At 34.7% G+C, this 22708-nt stretch overlaps 1 protein-coding gene across 4 annotated transcripts; it reads left to right on the plus strand.

Moving 5' to 3' along the window:
* The first annotated feature begins 2371 nt into the window (after window positions 1–2371).
* On the plus strand, window positions 2372–22601 carry LOC123870153 (uncharacterized protein MAL13P1.304). 4 transcript variants are annotated; one of them, XM_045913339.1, is made up of 13 exons: window positions 2372–2876; window positions 3821–3891; window positions 4230–7388; window positions 7539–7712; window positions 8596–8678; window positions 8924–8978; window positions 9678–9870; window positions 13185–13361; window positions 14257–14374; window positions 19373–19585; window positions 21064–21159; window positions 21487–21698; window positions 22087–22601. In XM_045913339.1, exons 1-13 carry the CDS (start codon window positions 2485–2487, stop codon window positions 22286–22288), a joined length of 5145 nt encoding a protein of 1714 aa, XP_045769295.1. In that variant the 5' UTR covers window positions 2372–2484; the 3' UTR covers window positions 22289–22601. The 4 variants fall into 4 exon arrangements, with proteins under 4 accessions (XP_045769295.1, XP_045769292.1, XP_045769293.1 ...); XM_045913336.1 differs by having other exon boundaries at window positions 4230–5608; window positions 5657–7712; XM_045913337.1 differs by having other exon boundaries at window positions 4230–5561; window positions 5637–7712.
* The last annotated feature ends 107 nt before the right edge of the window (window positions 22602–22708 follow it).

The following is a 22708-nucleotide window of genomic DNA, read 5'->3' on the forward strand; positions in this document are numbered from 1 at the left end:
ACAGTGCAATGTACCTATCTGCAGGTTTAAAGCTGCAGATATATTTTTGTCATTTTTATCCTACTTTATGCATAAATGTATATTATTTTTGTATCTTAGTGTTATATTAAAAAATACTTGTGAATTGAAAATTTGTTAAAATACTTAATTTGAAATGGACAGGCTTTTGATTATACTGGAGGAAAAATTAAATATTTATTTGAAATTCTTTGGAAATATATGTTTTTAACTACTATAACTTAACTTATATATTTTTTTATTTAAGTATATTTATTAAACTTATACTACATTTTTAATTCAAAACCAACTGATTGAATTTTTAATAGATTTGTTAATTATTTTTAAGATTTTCTTAGTTATTATTTTTAAATGGGTAAGCTGCAACAGCTAAATAGAGATGTTTAGAGAATTAATTTAAACAATATTAAAATACATCGCATTTGGCTCTTGTTAAATGTTAAAACGTGCGGGAGCATTTATTTTATTATTTGTTTTGGTTTATTAAAAAAATTACATTTAGTTACAGCCAAGGCTAATCATACATACAATATGCGCGATTGAAACTGGCTGGTCAGAACGAAACGGTGTAATTATACTTGTGATCGGATACTTTTTTCTTTAGTCAGTATGTTTTTGGTATACAAATCTGAACTAAAATAAAAACTGTTTTAAAATTGATTCCAAAGTGAGATAACAATAAAAATGGTACAATTACAGTAAAGTTTTGATAGCTTTCATTCAATTTTTTGGTCTTTCTTTACAGAAAATTTTATAATTTTATTTTATGTTCGTTTGTTATTCGGGCCGGTCAAGTAAGATTAGGCGAATAACTGAATGCTTATTAACATTGGTCGACACAGCGACACCATGATCACATAGCAATGATCAAAAAAAATTGTACCCCATGTAGTTCTTAATATTTTATTGCCACCAAGAATATTTAAATTGGTAAACCATTTAATTACTAGTTTTAGGTTCTAGTAACCTCATTCTTTAGTCTGAAATCTATAGAGTGCACTTTGACTGCTTAGGATTAAGACAATGTTAAAACAAGACAGCATTACGCAGCTGACATAAATGTGTCTCGTTTTAACTGAAACCTAAGTCTACAGTAACTATTAACAAAGCCAAAGTATCTATAGTATAAGAATGAAATCTATAGACTGTATCTATAGATTTCAGACTTAGATTCCTAAAAATTGCGTATGTGCAGTACATGCTGATTATTTATCAGTTTTAATTGTTAAATTAGGTACCGCAAAAAATGTTTCCTCAAAAAGTTTTTTTTAATTATCTATGGTTAAAACAATTATCCCAAAGATTCTTGATCTTTGTCTTTGTCATAATTATTGTTATTATAACAAATTATTTAACGTTAACCTTAAGAATTTAGGGTAAGTCGCTACATTCAAACTGTGTATCTATTATTACAGGAATTGTATTTTAAAATATATCTAAGTGTACAGTATTTAATTGCAGTTTTTTTAATTTCGATCTTTATTTACAATCAATAGGTATTACAAACGCGAAAGTATGTTATCTTTTCACGGTTTAGCTACTGAACTGAATTGATTTTGATGAAATTTGGCACAGGGATAGCTTACATTCAGCATATTTTTAACATTGAAGAATATCAAAATGAAAGCCAAGGGTAGTAGCTACCCACGTACAAACATTTAAGCTAGGTTACAATTAAGTTAGTTTATCTTCAATATTATACCGACGACGCGACGTAGGTACCTACGTAATATTAATGGCGATTGTCGTAATTACCCACGTAATAGTGCTGTTAAAGGCCACCGCTTGAATGACGTTGATAAACAAAATGTAGGTACTGTATGACTTAGAATTTGCGCATATTGTGATTCAGATGCAGTATATAGGTACAGATGTCAGATATCTAATAGAACCTAAAAAGTGAGTCTTATTCCATGTTTGTCCGGCATACTGTAATTGTACATTGGAAAAGAGCAATCGCCGAGTTTCTTACTGGTTCTTCCCGGTAGGAATGGCATTCCGAACCAGTGCTAAATAGGTACTTCTGAGGATTAAAAAGCACAGTTTGTGTAAGTTTATTTAAATAAAATGAAAAACTTTCTTGTTTGGTAGCTTTTTGTACTAAGTAGTGCCAGACCAGCTGGCCGATTCAGAACCAAGTTCAGAACACATCGATAACATAATAATTGTCGATCGATTCGGTAAGTTATCGTCAGTGAAATTGTCGAAACCGAAACTGAATCGAACCGACGTAGATATCGGTCTGGGTGCATGTTGTAATGTGTATCATCAACTTTTGAATGAAAGAATGAGTGAATGATTAAAAACCATAAACTATATGAAAAAATCTTTAAAAAGTAAATGTCATTGTCAAAAAGTTGGTAGCCATTTTTGAAATTTGAACGTTTGTTTTTAAATGTTTGAGAAGACTTTATATGGCTTAAAATAAAGTTTTATTGCTGTATAAATATTTATAATTAATTAAATATGAGGAGAACTTACAGATCTAAAAAAGAAACAGGTGGTGGGCTTGATCCGCGAGATGCGGTGCTCGCAATGGATGAAAAGGCTTCTGCTTTTGACGCGTTCTATATACAAAATATTAAACAAACTAAGAGAGATTTGTCTGTTGGTACCTCGATGTTCGCTGCTTCCAACAAAGTTCGTAAAAGGAAGTATGTGAAACGGCTGAAAGACCAGGAACCTATCATTGGAGGCACAAGAGAATCCATGACTAGATCTGGGTGTTTAACACCAGACAAGTCCATACATTTAAAAAGAGCGCTCGATCCCTTTGATCTGCTTCTGAATTCCCCATCAACTAATGAAGTATCTTCAAAACCAGTAAATAATGTCTTTAGTCCATTGCATACACGAGGGTGAGTTTATGAAAATTCTAGATGATGCCCGTGACTTTTGATTTTCTTTGATTTTCCGGTATAAAATGTAGCATGTGTTAATTCAGGATACAAGCTATCTACATTCCAAATTTCAGCTAAATTGATTCAGTTATTGTGGCATGAGGGAGTAGCAAATATCTAAACTTTGACCAGCCTTTGACCTAAAAAACTGCACACAGAAGTTCCCTTTATGTAGGGAACTGTAGAGAAATGTAAAGAAGGAATAAGGCTGGATTTTTCAAAATTTTCACTGGGGCAAAAGCGTTTGCTGTGTCTATTATAATTTTATATCACAACTCACAAAAACCACTGAACTCATTTAGACAAGAACTGTTTAATAGTTAGTAATCAAACTTAATACTGTTCTAACTTTGATCAAAATTGGTCTACCCAATATACAGCTTTATTCAAATTACAATCATGCAAAGCAGTACTTATGTAAAAGCAAAATTATAATTTTGTAGTCGCTTTGGCTCAATGTTCCAAAGAGATATTGGTCTCTGACACTAAAAGCCATTTGGACTCACACCAATCAGTTCTTGTGAGGGTTTTAGCATGTAGATTAATATTAACTTACTTAATTAATTAAAGTTAAAATGCCACCCTCCTGTTTGTGAGTCTGGGGCTAGATCACAGGTCATGGAGCTTAGTGCATTTTTAAGCAATCAAATATTTTATATATTATATTGGCTGTAATGGTGAAGAAAAATATTGTGAGGAAACCTGCATGGGTGAAGTCTGCCAAACATCTCTTGAACAATGGCCTAAACTCTTCATTCTCAGAGGAGACCCCTGCTCAGCAATGGGCAGATGATGGGTTGAGATGATGATGATGGCTTAATTATTATATAAGTACATGCACTATGATTGTTATAATTTTCATACAGTTCCTAAGTGTATTTTAAGTGAATAACTATTTAAAGGAAAGGAAAAAGAGACAAGAAGAAGGCACTACGTAAGAAAAAGTTTAACTACTTAAGCAGTGACAAGACAGGTAAGCAATAATAAATAAAGCGAGAATTTTCAAAAGCCAATATTTCCAGTTATTGAAATTCTTTGTATTTCTTTTTGGGGTGAAAAAATTTAATTTCTGTCAAAAACCAATATTTTTACTATAAAAAGCCAAAAATAAACTGATTTTGACCAAAAAGCACACTGACGACTGAAATGAATGAGTTCTAGTTACTCATAAGATTTTTGCATTTTATGTAAAATAGAAATGTTGTATCATGGAAACATTGGTTTTAACTCACAGTTAATACAGTCCTCAAAGTCTACTTTAAGGTATGTAGGTATAGGTACAAGAAATTTTATTTTGAAATATTTTTTCAGCTTCGGATAAAGAAAATTCATATAACAGCAGCAAAAATCATAAAACACAAGATGATACTGATATTCTCAGTCACGAATTAGAAATAGAAAAAGAAGAAAAGATTACTTCACACAATATTGATGAATCTATTATTAATATAGTTACTAATTTGTCTCTATTAGATAAAATACAGAATTTAAGCTCTGCAAGCCCCTTGTCATCCACAATGAAAGATAAATTGAGTATTTCTCCAGGTCAAAAATCTCCAATATGTAGTACACCATTTCAAAAAAAATATAGAGGAAAATCTATTTACAAATTCTCACCTATATCTGCATATGTTGATGATAGTAAACATTATACTAACACTGAAAATCTTAAAGAAAGTATAGAATATAAAAATGAAGTTAAAAGTGTTCCAAATAGCACATTACAGTCTACATCTCTTAATAAGAAAAGTGTGAATTATGATAACATTAGCTCTCCCATATTGCCATGTAGAAATGTAACTGATAAAAATAGGACAAAGGAAATGATTAAGAACTATCACCCAATAACTAAAGAAATATCTTTACTTCAAACAAGTGAACAAGAACCATTCCTAGGGTTTCCGATTAGCAATTCATCAAGCGTTCAAAAACTTAATTTAGAAGCAGTTGTTGAAATGAAAGAAAAGACAATAGAAGACCTAAAACAAAGCCAGTTTTTAGACTTCACTATTACTAATGGTGAAAATCGAAATAGTATTGTGAACAATAAGAATAATAATCAATATTCAAGTCAAAAACATGGTAATGACGCAAGTTTTAATGCAGATACTACACGAGAGAACCAACTAGCTGTAGCAAAGTCTTTGGAAAGGCTACATAGTCCAGAATTGACTAGAGAAAAAAGTTATGGCCCAAAAATTAGCTTTAATAGTAATGAAAGCAGGGAAGAAATTAATTTAGAAGATACTACACATGAAAATAATGAAACAGGACAAGGTAGTGTAATTAAAGAAACATCAAGTCAAACACATTCAGAGGAAAATAGTGTTGATTACGAACATACCTTAAATGAAGAAAATACTTTGGAACCTAGTCAAATATATTATGTTAAAAGTAGTACTATAGTTAAACAAGAAGATAGTTTGAAAGAAAAAATTACTTCAGAACTAAATCAAACACATTCAGAGGAAAATTGTGTTGATCATGAACATAGCTTAAATGAAGAAAATAATTTTGAACCTAGTCAAATATATTCAGTTAAAAGTAGTGTTATGGTTGCAAAAGAAGATGGTTCGAAAGAAGAAAATACTTCAGAACCAGGTCCAACATTTTTAGAGAAATATAGCATTGGCACAAATGAACATAGTTTGAATGATGAAACCACTTTGGAACCAAGACAAACTTATGCAGAGAAATATAGTATTGGCACAAATAAACATAGTTTGAATGATGAAACCACTTTGGAACCAAGACAAACTTATGCAGAGAAATATAGCATTGGCACAAAATATGAACATAGTTTGAATGATGAAACCACTTTGGAACCAAGACAAACTTATGCAGAGAAATATAGTATTGGCACAAATGAACATAGTTTGAATGATGAAACTACTTTGGGACCAAGACAAACTTATGCAGAGAAATATAGCATTGGCACAAATGAACATAGTTTGAATGATGAAACCACTTTGGAACCAAGACAAACTTATGCAGAGAAATATAGCATTGGCACAAATGAACATAGTTTGAATGATGAAAACACTTTGGAACCAAGACAAACTTATGCAGAGAAATATAGCATTGACACAAATGCAGATAGTTTAAATGATGAAAACACTTTAGAAACAAGACACACTTATTCAGAGGAAAATAGTATTATCGAAATAGAACATAATATTTCAGTGGAAGAAAGTACTTCAGGAGAAGAAATTGAACAAACTATTTCAGAACCATATCAAACACATTCGGAAGAAAATAATACTGCCGAAAATGAACATAGTTTTATTGAAGAAGGTACTTGTAATAATAGTATAGACACTGACTCTCTTTATGAATCTTGTTACAGTGAAAATGAAAAGTCTGACATTGGAACAGATAATAAAGAATTATTAGTTGTAATTGAAGGACTGAGTGACTCAGTTTTCAATAAATATAATAAAGAGGCTACGCTTAGTGAATCATCACAAAGCGACAAAAGTAATGACGAGTCATGCTCTAGTGATAATACCAGTAACAGATACACTAGTTTAGATGAAAATTACGCGCTTTCAAAAAGCACAAAATCAACAAGCGATGAAGATGTTGAGAATGATTTACAAGAAGGTACTTTGATGAATATATCCAATAATGATCAAGATGATGATGAAAATAATAAACCTGACGATGACGTTTTTGTTAGCTTTGTAACAAGAAGGAGAAGAAATGAAATTACCAAAAACTCATTCATATTATTTTTCGAGAATTCTCTAACTAGTACAGGTAGTAATGATTTTAACAAGACTGTGCTTAGTAATAATAAACCTAGTGTAGATAGTTTACAAGGAAATAATGATATCACTATAATCAATGATGCTCAAGAAAATACTGATGGTGATATATCATTATTACAAAACGAAAACACTATTATTGAAACTGAATCATCTCCATTACCAAAAATAAAAAGAACAGGTGTAGCATCTAAAAGTAGTGCTGTCATATCTAGAAAAAGTTCCAACTTATCAACTGATAATATCAATACAGAATCTAATACCGAAATAAATGACTGTGCACCAAGAAACAGAAAATCTAAAAAGAGTTCTATTTTAACTAGAAAAAGTTCCAAGTTATCAACAGATAAAATAAACAGTGAATCTATTGATAAAGGAAATAATGATACATCAAGGAATAGTTTTACATCTAGCACTATTACGACTAGGAAAAGTTCTAGAATGTATAAAGAAAGTGTTAATACAAAACCGACAGCTCAAAATTTAGCACCACCAGAATGTGTCAATCAATCTTATAACGTAGTTAATGATAATATGTTTGATATAAAACAAGGAATTGTTCTGGAGCCAGGAAAGACTAGGAAAAGTTCTAGAATGTATAAAGAAAGTGTTAATACAAAACCGACAGCTCAAAATTTAGCACCACCAGAATGTGTCACTCAATCTTATAACACAGTTAATGATATGTCTGAGATAAAACAAGGCATTGTTCTGGAGCCAGGAAGGACTAGGAAAAGTTCTAGAAAGTATAAAGAAAGTGTTAATACAAAACCTGCAGCTCAAAATTTAGCACCACCAGAATGTGTCAATCAATCTTATAACATAGTTAATGATATGTCTGAGATAAAACAAGGCATTGTTCTGGAGCCAGGAAAAAGATGGGAAAGATCTCTCAGCATTTACCGAAGGGTGACCACAATGGGGGATCATTTTGACCAAACAATGTTGGATGATGAACAATTAACCAACAAAGGGAGGAAGTATCGCCAAAGTGTTATCAACACTATGGAAATGCAGGATATTTCAGGTGATTATTTTTCTAACTATTTATTTACTAGCTGATGCCAGTCTTCAGGATTTAAGTTTTCCGAAATCCCGTGGGAACTCTTTGATTTTACGGGATAAAAAGTAGCCTATGTGCTAATCCAGGATAATATTTACCTCCATTTCAAATTTCATCCAAATCCGTTCAGCCGTTTTTGCATGATTGAGTAACAAACATCCAAACATTCACACTTTCACATTTATAATATTAGTACGATTAATAATTGTATAATATTTTAATGTGAACAAGTCTAACATTAAAATAATATAATAAGTTAATTTAAATAATATTAATTAATTAATTTAAAATTTATTCAAGACGTTTTCTTAATATCAAAACATCACAAAACTTGTACTACAATATTTTTTATTTACTTAAATAATTTTTATAAAACGCTTTTCAATCATCAAAGTTTTTTATTCTACTACAAGTGGCTAACTTGCTTGTAATCTCACCTGGTGGTAAGTGATGACGCAGTCTAAGATCGGAGCGGGCTAGCCTAGCAGCTAGCTAGGTATGACAGTTAAAATAATAAATTACACCCATACTGTTTATACCCCTGATCGGTTTCTATGTGGAATCACGACAAAACGTTAAATCGCTTGGCTGCTAGTCGGTATTGTGGTGACTAGCGACGGCCGAAGCCTGCACCAGAAATATTGCCATACAAAATGCAGTTACAATTTAAAAAAAACTCATTAGTCAATTTGTAATGATAAATGATAAAAAAACAATTTTCAAACTTATTTGACAACATCAATCAAAGTTTCAGTGTAATGTCAGGTTTTTATTTTTGCTTATGATTTTTTGTATCTTATAATATTATAATTTAAATTAAATATTAACTCATTCCATTGCATTTCAGTGTCACTACACAATGAATCAGTTAAAAGCCGGAGAAGTACTTTGTTTTCTAAACCTAGCAGGTCAACTATTAAGATTTTGAGAGTAAGTTTATTTTTATAGCTTTTTTGTTGTTTAAAAGTTGGTGGAAGAACAGAAGTTATCTATCTATCATGATCAACCCATCACCGGCCCACTACTGAGAACGGATCTCCTCTCAGAATGAGAAGGGTTTTATGAAGTATCTTTTTAAATTTCCCCGCCAACTTTTGTAATTTTAAAGCAGTCTAATTCAGAATGACATGATTATATTTTAGCCGTAGATATTTTAAAGGCGCTCTTTATTCCAGGAATCAAACGCTTGCAGAATTAGTTTATCGTCCACTTCAGTATCTGACGATTTAGGTAAGTTTTTTAAATAAAACTTTCAAGGAGACAATTTTAGTTAATAATATTTACGTTTAAATTGGTAAAAATTCATTCAAAACTAAATCAATGAAATGGTATAATGGTAGAAATTAAAAGTTTACCCTGGCAGCCCCGATTCAACGACACGTCGTTATGCCACAGATCATAAACTACCTTGTTCCCAATTTCGCAACGCAATTCAAGCGTTTTGTCTGTGGCGCGGAGTCCGATTTTTTCATTCATTCGCGGAAGCGGACGCTGTCGTTAGTGTCGCACCTTTGTCCTTAATTTTTATTTTTTTGTTAATAAAATAGTTATTGCTGTACAACTAGGTACACTAAAGTGTTTTTAACTGCTGCTATTGTAAAAGCAATAGTAGGACAATTTCACATTGTGTAAAACCTTGTGATTGACTCGAACTGTTCTGCCATTCGTTATCCCTAACGGGATAATAGCTTGGGTTTCGCCTTTGTTCCTACAAAAGTGTCTAAAGCAGAGTGCATGCATCTTTCCCTGCAATACACAGGTTAGTTTTGTGCAAAAATAACGAAAATTTGGTGATCTCATTGAGTATTTTTTGCTTGCGTAGTGTTTCTACGTAATCGGATTACTCATAAAGGGGAAAGTTCGTCTGGTCGTCATTCACTTCCTAGTACTATAGATGTCATTATGTGTACGCGGATGGTTTGTTTTCAGGATTTTTGTCTGAAGACTGTGATGATACGCTTGTCGAGCTATCGAAACTCTCGATCATCGACTCTGACCACGAGGTCACTGTACTAGACAAGTTTAATGATACGTCCAATCGCATTACAACAGCCCGGGATTACGTCCTGCGACGCTGCAACCAAACGGACGTTATACAGTTCGATGAATGCTATCCAGATACGTGAGTGATAATTGCTATTTATTTACGCATTAGTTTTGTGTGCTTTACTGTGTAATTTCACCTTGTAACAGTTGGAGAAAAATGGTTGTCAGTTATGGGTCAGTGAAAAGCAAGATGGTGGATGAACACATGTTATTTTTTTTTGCTTTGTTTTTTTTTTTTTGAATAACTAATGCTATGGCCAGTTAGTTTTGAGTGTAATTTGTTTTTCTTATTCCATTAGAAGTTAGCCCTTGATTGTTATGTCACTTCGTGGTAAGTAATGATGCAGTCTAAGGTGGAAGCGAGCTAACTTGGAAGAAATATGACAGTTTTATAAAACCTATACTCCTTTTTGGTTTCTATACAGCATCATATTGAAATGCTAAATCATATGGCGGCACATCTTGCCGATAGGGTGATAACTAGCCATGGCCAACAAACCAGACCAGAGTTAATTTAGAAAATGGAGAATAGAAAAAGGATTCGAACATGGGACCTGCATATAATACCACTGTACAAGGGAGGTTGGGTTGGTAATTAGGGATTTAACAAATTATTTCTTGAAAATAGTGTTGAAATGTGTGTCATACATTAAGTAATAGCCTATTATTTACACGACTACCTTAGTAATTGCTTGTAATCATTATAATTAATGAGTAAAATATCCTTGGCCAGCTGTAAACAGAGGTTATTTGAGATTCATGCCATTTAAAAATTGCAATATAGCTATTTCCAAAACAATATTCCTTAGACTATGGTTCGGAACAGGTAGGGTATATTAGGGTGAACTATTTTAAACATGAATTGTTTAAACATTAATTAGCCAGGATTGTCATGAATTTGTTTTGAGTTATTAACCACAATTGTCATAAAATATTATTAATTTGCACTACATAATTAGATCACTGTCCATCCCCCCACATTATAAATTGAAATATTATGCCAGAGTTACTATGTATGAGTAAATTATTTGGCAACTATTCATTTAATTTTTGGATTGCATACTATATTTTTTACAAACTGATGCCAGATATTACATTTCTTAATGCAGGTGATTACTGTAGAACGGCTATTTTAACTCTGATAAAAATAATACTACACTAACTAGAAGTCTTTCCATAAAAGTTATGTCACCATTCAATATACCAAGTTCACTATAAATTAGGGATGTTATGGATATATAATTTCGGAACCGGATATGGATATGGATATTGGTAAAAAATAATATCGGTTTCGGTTACGGTTATGGATATTAAATTATTTCGGATTATCCGATAGTTTCGGTTACGAATATTAATTTTTTAAGGAACTGTAAAATGTGAACTGATGAAGGTGTCGCATTCCAGCAGAGTGCACAGTTAATTCGTACGAGTGTAGTATTTAGTTAGACTCCGCCCTATCCGAAACTATCCAAAACTTTTATTACGGATTCAGTTACGGTTACGGATATTTTTTTATTTCGGATATCCGATAGTTTCGGTTACTGATATGGATATCCATAACAACACTACTATAAATACACATGCTTCACTGCAAATGGATGCCATTAACTTGCAAGGAGCTAGTTTCTAAGGCTGAAATCTATAGAGTTACTTTGTCTTTGCTCAGACTTAAATTTTATTTAGAAAGAGATAGATATATGTCAGAAATTATAATGCTGTCTCCTTTTAAGAGTATCATAAGTCTGAGAAAGTCAAAGTGATCTCTTATAGACTTAAGTATCACTTTAAATGCAATCACTCTTCAGCCTCTGTGCTGGGCCAGGTGGGAGAGGGGTGGCAATGACATAATAAATGTCTTTCATTTATATGATGCCATTCTGAAAGGCAGCAGAGCGCATGAGCCACATGACAGGGTTAAATGAATGCCTATTTTTTAACCCCCGACCCAAAAAGAGGGGTGTTATAAGTTTGACATGTGTATCTGTGTATCTGTCTGTGGCATTGTAGCTCCTAAACTAATGAACCGATTTTAATTTAATTTTTTTTTTGTTTGAAAGGTGGTTTGATCGAGAGTGTTCTTAGCTATAATCCAAGAAAATCGGTTCAGCCGTTTGAACGCTATCAGCTCTTTTCTAGTTACTGTAACCTTCACTTGTCGGGGGTGTTATAAATTTTTAATTTACACTTGTGTATATTATTGTCACTCACCTGCCGCCGAGCTTCTTCCGTCTATAAGAAACAAAGAATTCTGGGATACCAAACCACATTTGTGTTCATAGTTTGATAGTCTGTATGAAGCTATGTTAAGTTAGATATAACCTATGTTTTGTGATTCTGTTCTATGCAGGGCTTAACCCTTTGTCTGTTGCGTCAAGGCACCTTACAAATAAATTTTCTGTAACCTTTACATAAGTTTCTTGGCCACATTGTTCATCATCATCATCATCAACAACAGATTACAGAAAAATTGATTTGCAAGTGCCTTGACACAGCAGATGAGGGTTGGTCGATGTACAACAGATTGTAAAGCAAAGAGAATCAAAAAAATTAATTGATTACAATCAAAACTCTTATCCAGTTGAAACTACTTTTGACTTACCTCAATTTGTTGCAGTTAGAAGTAGTTTTGATAAGATAAGAGTTTTGACTGTAACAGATAGGTACAATATTATGTTTTCTATATTCTCCCTGTATGCTATGCAGGGTAACCAAGTATCATTTTGAATCTTTGATCCTAAACATTGCTATGCAGGGCTTAAGGTCTCATATTGTCATCTAGAGAGTACACTTTGACTTTATTCAGACTTATGATTCAGTTAAAATTAGATGGATTTATGTCAGCGATATAATGCTGCCTTATTTTAACAGTGTCTTAAGTCTGAGCAAATTCAAAGTTCGCTCTAGAGATATCTCAGTAAGGCACCATCTCTCAGATCAATCTTTACAGGGCGACAGGAATCATTGCCTCGTCCCTCGTCCGTTGAGATGGTGTCTTAGGTTTCTGGTACCAATAGGTTGGTGCGGTTCAGTATCGCTCGGTACAGGTAAAATAGCCTTATGTTATTAATTATACCTATTACATGTCTCTTTATGTGAGAGCTCAAAGGATAGTATGGGGCCTATTTACTCACACTGATCGGCACCAACCCGCACCGACTTATCAGTACCAGAAACCTGGCTCTTCATATGCCAGCACCCTTGGGCTGAAATCTATAGAGTCCACTTTGACTATGCTCAGACTTAAGACAGTGTTAAAACGAGATAGTGTTATACCGCTGGCATAAATCTGTCTTGTTTTAACTGAAACTTAAGTCGAAGCAAAATCAAAGTGAGTTCTATAGATTTCAACTTTAGTATCATTTTGATTCTAAACCCTTCTCTTCTGTAAAGGGTTCTGAAGAACTGTCGCAAGATCGGCGAAGGCGTGTACGGGGAAGTGTTCCTGTGGCGCGCGGGCGACGGGCGGGCGCGCGTGCTGAAGGTCGTGCCCATCGCGGGACACACCAAGGTCAATGGGGAGAACCAGAAGGACTACCACGAGGTCATATCGGAAATTGTGATTGCTATGTGAGTAATTTTCTATTAGCAACTTGCTGATGCCCGTGATTTTGTGTGGGCTTAGATGTTCAAAAATCCCACGGGATATGTCACTCTCCAGGTTTCCACTTTCGCCTCACTTACACAAAAACTGTATACAGTCTCTTATAGATTTGCAAAGTGTCATCTTTCTCTGTTATCTGGAAATATTTGGGCAAATAAAGGCATTACATTTCATAATAGGTATTGCTTGAGAAGTTTATTGCCTTATTTCTTATCTGTGTCTGCCTATAACAACAGTTTATCTGTTGTTGATCATACAAAGAAAGCTTTCATAATGTTATGATTAGACTCACTGATATATAAGATTAGTCAATAAAACACTTTTAATATTTTAAAATATTGGCTACAATGCTTGCAACAATAATACCATAAATTCAGCCAATCACAACAATAGGGATGATGACTACAAGTGAAATCAGTGACTTTTTATCAAACGTCAAAAAGCTCGCTTAGTAAGGGAGCTTGTATGAAATTCACAGATGTGACGTCATAAACGTTTGACGTAATTTGTCGTACTTGAATAATTTGAAATGGTTAGCAAACTTAAATGGTTACCTTCTAGGTTAACGCGTTCTATCTTAGGCCACATCATCACTTTCCATCAGGTGTGATTGTGGTCAAGCGCTTGCCTATAGTGAATTAAAAAAAAAAACTAACGGAGGACGTGGATGTAACGAATTTTTGAAGACCCTCTATTTAATAGTTCCTAAGAAATAATTTGCTAATGACATAGTCATCATCCAATTGCGATTGTAATAATGATTGATACAGGTTGTCCAGAATCAATCTACCTAAAGTATCCATTTTAAAATCAAATAATTGTTATTACAATAAAGATAAATAATTTATTCATTTGTTTCAGGGAATTGAGCGCCCTACGCGCTCCTATAATAGAGATTGAGAAACATTTAGATGAAGGGCAGGGTGCTGAAACTTTGGATTTACATTCTGTAGAGAATGCTACGGATGTATTCAATGAGGTAAGTCTTATAATGACTATCATATCTATCCATGTCTTATGTTTTGAGCCTCCTGATTTGTAGTTTGTGCCTTGTTGTCAGACCACAACCTAAATTTTTAATAGTTTTTTTGAATAACTTATAAAATATTAGATGTTTAGCATCAGTTATCAACACAATAGTAAAGATTTTGTAGGAAAAATTCAGGCAGGAGAACTCCTTTCACTCTTACAGGGAAAATGTTTTTTTTTTTCTAATTCAACTCAAGTTATAGATACAGTGCATAACTGAGGAGGCTCCTGGGATAGTGGAGCAGTATGGGAAGGTGACAGTTGGCACAAGTTGACGAATCACTGAGCTCTCGCCCCTCCCCTCCCACATTCCACCTCACCCCTCACTGCACCCCTCCCGTCACGTCATCACACCCCTCCCGTCACGTCATCACACCCCTCCCGTCACGTCATCACACCCCTCCCGTCACGTCATCACGCCCCTCCCGTCAGGTCATCACGCCCCTCCCGTCATGTCATCACGCCCCTCCCGTCATGTCATCACGCCCCTCCCGTCATGTCATCACGCCCCTCCCGTCATGTCATCACGCCCCTCCCGTCAGGTCATCACGCCCCTCCCGTCATGTCATCACGCCCCTCCCGTCAGGTCATCACGCCCCTCCCGTCATGTCATCACGCCCCTCCCGTCACGTCATCACGCCCCTCCCGTCACGTCATCACACCCCTCCCGTCACGTCATCACGCCCCTCCCGTCAGGTCATCACGCCCCTCCCGTCACGTCACCACGCCCCTCCCGTTAACGTCATCACGCCCCTCCCGTCAGGTCATCACGCCCCTCCCGTCATGTCATCACGCCCCTCCCGTCAGGTCATCACGCCCCTCCCGTCATGTCATCACGCCCCTCCCGTCACGTCATCACGCCCCTCCCGTCACGTCATCACACCCCTCCCGTCACGTCATCACGCCCCTCCCGTCAGGTCATCACGCCCCTCCCGTCACGTCACCACGCCCCTCCCGTTAACGTCATCACACCCCTCCCGCACCGTTTCACTACCTCACGAACCTACTCAGTTATGCGTTATGCCTATAATATTTGTTAAGCTTAGGCCCATATTTTTGTATTATTTGTGCTAATAAGTGGACATTTGCTAATCAACTTCCTGCTATTGTATTTATATCATTAGGAATTCCTGACGGAATTTCATTGAAACATCATTTGAGGATGTACAGTAAATGTACCCTGCCAAGAAATCATTGGCATTGGCAACTGAATACAATTTGAATGTGATTTTCTGTATTCAACTTCCTTATGAACAAACAAACTTATCCCTTCATTTTTGTTGCAATAAGGAAATTTCCTTATAAAGAAATTTTCGTTTATATTCTATTAGTTGAGCATTGAACCATTTAATACAAGAAATAAAACAAACTTTAAATTAAGTGCAAAATTGTTGTGTACAAGATGTTACGATTAGATTAAATAATCATGCTTATTAAATATTAAAAAGATAAAACCTGTTTTGCATGTATGCAACCATGTCATTAAAATTCCATCAAATTAGTGAATCATACCATTCTAAGTCTGGTTATTGTCGGTATAATATTACATTATAAATCTAAGGAAAATTTCGCGTATTTTCTGTTATCTTTGCAATAATTTGATATCTATTTGGGAAGTTACTGTTATCTTCATACTGACGTAATAATAAATATAAGTAATCATAGAGGAATACGACTTTGCTTGGGTAAAATCTCAGAAATCCTTTCTTAGTAGGGGGCTTACTTAGCATACAAGAACTTACTAGTTTTTGTTATTACTTCACGCCATAAAGACTGTACCGATTTGGCTGAAATTTAAAATAGAGAGCTTATATCCTGAATAAACGCGTAGGCTTCTTTTAAATAAAGGAGTTCTCACGGGATTTTTAAGTAATAAGTCTAGTAGGGTAATATTTCTGAGGTCTGATCAAATTTTTCTGTCATTTCATGCAAAGAGCTATTTTAATTCAATGCAATAAGCTCTTGACAAAGTAAAATTTTATTATAATTACTCACTACGAGCAACGCGACACTTAGAAAGTAGGACGGCAAAAAACTACCAATTTACGCAATCGATGCCACTTTCGATTTGTATGATTTTGACCTATTGGTCCAATTGTTTAGTTTAAGGTATCTGTGTATCCATCTCGAATTTTATGTAAACCGTAGTTTTTAGGGTTCCGTACCTCAAAAGGAAAAACGGAACCCTTATAGGATCACTTTGTTGTGGATCTTATAGCACAAGTAACAAGGAGTAAATCCGAAACAGAGAATTTGTGGTTTCATCACAAAAAAAATATTGTTGTCATTAACTTGCTGTGTTGCACATAAAAATATTAAAACATCTTGTATGATAGTAGTTCTAAATCAAATCAAATCAAAATCATTTATTTATTCAAAGTAGGTACTATTGTACACCTTTGATGGTCAGAATTGTTAGATTTGAAAGATGATATAGTGGTGATAATTAATTACGTAAAATTAAAACTAAAGCTGCGAGGGTTCCAAACGCGCCCAAGCCTGAGAAGAGCCCACAACAAACTCAGCCGGGTGTTCTACTTTCATACACTACTTTATCTAAACTCATATCTTAAAAACCAAACCATACAACTTTGGCAACATTTGTCACAAGTTTTTCTTTTTTGCTGGCTGGTTTAAAAAATACACATGAATTATAATATCATTAAGTATATTAATGTTGTAAAAAGATGGTTGTTATCTCATCGCAATAAATTGAAGCTTGCAATATTGGAGTCTACACAGATAAGGTGCGATTGGTGTGACCCATTTTTGTTATCAAAACATACAATATAGTAACTGATCAATCGTCAATGACAAGCTTGTACTTTAATGGAATTTTTATATGTACCTACTAAATTCAAAATTTTCAGAATCACTGGTCTTTTGGTTGTTCATGAAACTAAATTGGCAGGATTAAAAAAAATGTCTTTTATGTATGCCACTACTCACTAAATACTTATAGCTCTTGTATGTTCGTCTTCTAATTCTATGTCTTGGTGCATCCGATTAATTTGAAACTGTGTGCAGTTGTTGTTGCCACTTGCGTGAAAAACCATTGATTTACTATAGATGGGACCCAAATCCAAATAAAATCTATACCATTAAACGCGCTCACATATTACTAGGACATACAAGTGTAAATTAAAAATTCATAACACTCCCGACAAGTGAAGGTTAGTAACTAGAAAAGAGCTGATTACTTTCAAACGGCTGAAACGATTTTCTTGGATTATAGCTAAGAACTCTCTCGATCAAGCCACCTTTAAAACAAAAAACTAAATTAAAATCGGTTCATTAGTTTAGGAGCTACGATGCCACAGACAGATACACAGATACACACGTCAAACTTATAACACCCCTCTTTTTGGGTCGGGGGTTAAAAAGGAACTGTAAATATGTTGCTAAGACACAGTTAACATATTATACGTAACGCATGGTAATAAATATGCATATCATCTGAATAAATTACCATGTATTAATCACCTACGTATATATTTCAACGTATTTTACGATATTTCCCATACCATAGTAATGATGACGCATATGTATATAAACGTGCGATACAGGAATTAGTATGGCTTTTATGAGTCATACTAAAACGTGTTATTTTGTTATCTTTTTGTTCTGCCTAATCTCTATTACTAGGTATTATATACGCTTATGAATGATATTAGCATTGGAGTTTTGTACTTATTAATTGATTTTTTTTACATAATTTTATACTGTGATTGATATATTATTAATTATTAGATATTTTTGTAAAGTGAGATTTTATATCAATATTTAGCGAGACAATTGATAAATATACAAAGCTAATACTAATGCAAGTAAAGATAAGAACAAATAAATAAACAAGCAAATAATTGAAGTCGTTTTGCGTCTTAGACAGTCTGGCTGTCTGGGGGCATTGTCTCTTAATAAATAAATAATACCTAATATTATTGTTAAATAGTCAGAAATTATAAAATTCTTATGTATATTATGTAAAATCTTGATTTAATAACGTTTTACTGCAAAAAATATGATAACTTAATTTTTTGCACTTTTATAACCAAAATCATCATCATGATCAACCCATCGCCGGCTCATTACAGAGCACGGTATTTTTTGGCCATAGTCTACTACGATGGCCAAGCGTGGATTGGCAGATTTCATTCGCCTTCGAAAATATTATGGAGAACTCTCAAGCATGCAGGTTTCCTCACGATGTTTCCCTTCACCGTTAATAAAGCGAGTGATCTGCGTAAACCAAACATAACTTCGAAAAGTTAGAGGTGCGTGCCCGGGATCGAACCCCCGACTGTATGAATAGGAGGCTGAGGTATTAACCACTAGGCTATCATGGCTTTTTAAAACGCATTTTCAATACCCAACAGAGCAAAATTTAGTTTTAAAGTGAAAAATTCATTAACATCATATCAGAGTGAACTAGTGAGGGAACTCTCGGTTTGATCCTGAATCGAGGATATGGTGACGTAAAATCAAAGAAAAATTGGGGGCTACTTTAGGGCTACATTTGAGGCCTGCCAGTGACGTCGAAGCCTCGATGTTCCGTTCCTCAATAGGAAAAAAGGAACCCTTATAGAATTAGTTTATTGTCTGTCTGTCATGAAACCTATAGGGTACTTATATCATCCCATTGACCTAGAATCATGAAATTGAGCATGTAGGAAGGTCTTGTAGCACAAGTAAAAGGAAAAATCCGTGAACCATGAATCTGTGGTTATAACCTAATTTCTTTTATCAAAACGTGTTATTTTTTGTAAGATGGTACGGAACCCTTCGTGTGCGAGTCCGACTCGTACTTGACCGACTTTTTTAGAAGTTCACAAACTGTGCCCATTTTTCGACGCTCGAATTCTATCAACGTTGGTGAGAGTAGAATCTCAATAACAAACTGGTATTTGAGATTTGACGCGTGATGTTAGTAAAATTTCCCTTGTTCCAGGTTCTAGCAGTACGCTGTGTATACGGTAGCTACCCGTCCCGCTTGCTCGATTTATGGGAGTTGTATGACGAGTGCAAAGGCTCGGAGAACGATAACCCGGCCATACTGCCCGTGGATCAGCAGTTCATGGTGCTGGAGTTAGCCAACGCAGGCCAGGACCTGGAGAGCTACCAGTTTCACAACGCGGAGCAAGCTTACGCGCTCTTCAAGCAGGTATGTAGTCGTGCTAGATTCTAGAACAATAGGTATACTCTGCTAAATTCTAAGGGCCAAGACCTATTAAGGCCTTATTTACATATGTAATAGATCAAATTTATTCCCAAGTATCTGTTCACATGTAAAAAAGCGTTGACGTGTGAACATATACTTGAAAATACATTTGTTATATTTGGACGCTTTTTTAACGCACGTTAAAAAAGCCTCATTTACACGAGCACGAAAAGTTTAGGCCTCATTTACACGAGAGCTTGTTTAACGTGCATTAAAAAGCTCTCGTGTAAATAAGGCCTAAAGCAGAATTCATATTTTGGATCTCATATTGTATTTGAGACAAATGACGATTGTAGTTGCTTGAGTTTTTGAAAAGCAACTGTTACTTTTCTGAACATCAAAAGAGATGAAATTAGCTCGCTGTTGGTATCTTTATTAGACTGGAAGGCCAATTTATTAACATGTTTTTATGTTTTGTAATATTTTGTATAGTGTTTGTTTTTCACAATGTTTTTAAGTTTTGTGATTTTTGTGTTGTTTTCATCATTTTTGTTTCTAATTTGTTTTTATTTCAGCACATTGACTGCATGATTGATTGACACTTTGTAGATGGCTTCGTAGGATGAGTGGATTTCTAGAGTCAAGTAGGAACTCTTGACTAGATTTTCACTTATCCTTCGCGGCTGTCCGGCCCTGCTTTCAGTGTTCGAGTGTTTTGTTTTTTGTTTGAGAAGCACGTTTTTACATTATTATGTCATTAATTTTTGTGTATATTGTTTAATTTTTGACCTTCAAAATTTTTTGAAGCATGTTTTTACACTTTTTCCGTCATTAATTTTTATGTGTATTTCTGTTTTATTTCTTAACCTTAAAAAATTTCATCTTCAGTCTAGCATTGTCCCATGGTTTTGGCTATTTTTAAAAAATCAAAAATGAGATATGTTTTTGATTTATATGCAGCTGTTGTATTCGTACTGGGAACATGCTAGAGTAATATGAAGAAGATTGGTTGCTACAATATCAATCTAAAGGCAATGATAACTTATAAATACTGAACTTAATATTACAGGTGTTTTAATTGTGCTTGTTCAAGTACAATTAAAATTGTATCATACAATTTTTAAACTCTAGTCGCGTTTTTGTAGTATGTTTTCACCTTAATTTAACTAGCGTCGCTGCGCATAAAAAGTCTGCTATGTATTTTTTTTTTTAATTTTCTTCTTTGATGTCATTTAATTCAGTTTTAAAAGATTTTATAACCCATTTTATAGCGTTTTTAGCTATGTGATTTTGTCGAAATGTAAAGAAATTTTTTGAAAACTATTGTATGTTTAATAGAGTCTCCTAAATAACTTGGGTTTTTCCACATAGCGGATTTTGCATGCGCAGCGACGCTATGTGAAATTCCCTTACAATTTTTGTAAGAACTCTTATTAAATATAGTACATATTTTTAATTTTTGTAATATATTTGTTTGGCAGGTTGCATTCGGTCTCGCAGTAGGCGAGGAGGCGTTCCAGTTTGAGCATCGCGATCTTCACTGGGGAAACGTGCTCATAGCACCTACTGACCAGAAGGTATATGATATATCTATACTAATCTATCCATACTAATATTATAAATCTCAAAGTGTGTCAGTCTGCTAGCTTTTCACAGTCCATCAGTTTTTAACCGATTTTAGTCCCGGAAATTCAATGTTCAAATCAAATGTCAGTTTTGTTTTGTTTGAGATGAGTTGACAGATTGGGATTGAGTAGCATAGTAACTATGGTGATTGTTAAATCACCAAACCTTACAGAATAAGCCAATATAAGGCAAACGCAAGTTCTAATTATACCCAGTATATTCATAATGAATATCACTCACGAAAGTGTAAAAGCTAAAATGAGCTGTTTCTGTTCCAGTACGCAACGTTCGTGCTCCGCGGGCGCACGCACCGCGTGGCCCGGCGCGGGGTGGCTGCCACCATCATCGACTACTCTCTCTCGCGTCTGTCGCTCCGTCTGCCGTCCGACACCGCGGCGCTGTACAACGACCTCGCCGCCGACGACGGCCTGTTCGACGCCGTGGGCGACTACCAGTTCCAGGTGTACCGCCTCATGAGGGACAAGCTCGGGTGAGTGTATACACCGCGGCGCTGTACAACGACCTGGGCGACTACATAGGTACATAATAGGTACATGTACATAATAGTTATTTATGCTGCAAGTGCGCAAAGTACAAAATTTTAGTCAAAGCGCAAATTTTAAAGCTCGTTTATGATATTCACAAAGATTCCAGAAACCATCTAGGCTGAGCAATCGTGCGGTGAGTGAGGGGTGATAAAGTGACCTGAGCTGACTTACGTAGTTAGGGACTTGAATTGAAAGGTCTTATCATTATTTTTTAAGGCGTCAGACTACTATTTCTTTCTAAACTGAAACCGAACAGCCATATTACAAGAAAATCTATTGAAAATAAAATAAGCATTTCAGTGAAACTAATCTATTTTTATTTTGTTACAGTAATGATTGGAAGAATTTCGAGCCCTACACGAACATACTGTGGCTACACTACACGGTGGATAAGATGATAACGGCCCTCCGCTACACCAGAACTAACACGAAGATACACAAACACTACATCGCCAAGCTGAAGGAGATCAAGAATCGGATCCTGGACTACGGGAGCGTCGTCCAGTACGTTCTCACTGACAACGAACTATAAAGAAACGAATTAAAAATTATGCTAGATTAACAAAAATTAACTATAAATGTAATTGTTCAATTTCACGTATAATATTTCAATATGGATGACTATACTATTAGCACTGTATGCGATTGTTGTTATAAAGGTAGTGACGCATTACTCGTGAATTATTATTATGATCATGATGTAAATAGAAACGTTTGCTTTGATAAATTTGTTGAAGTTCAAGGTATTATTTACAATATTGTTGTTACTATAAACCAGTATCCATATAGAGAGGCCTTCTCAGATAAGGTAGTGCCTTTCAGGTTAAATAAATTCATATACTATACTTTATTGTTTCATTTATTTTTAAGGGCGCCTGTCCATTCAAGCAGAGTGGAGAGATTTACTTAACAGATAACCAAATTGTGGTATGATGACTAATGTGTTAGGGCC

The sequence above is a fragment of the Maniola jurtina genome, chromosome 12 (assembly GCF_905333055.1).
Source record: "Maniola jurtina chromosome 12, ilManJurt1.1, whole genome shotgun sequence".
Classification (NCBI taxonomy): domain Eukaryota; kingdom Metazoa; phylum Arthropoda; class Insecta; order Lepidoptera; family Nymphalidae; genus Maniola; species Maniola jurtina.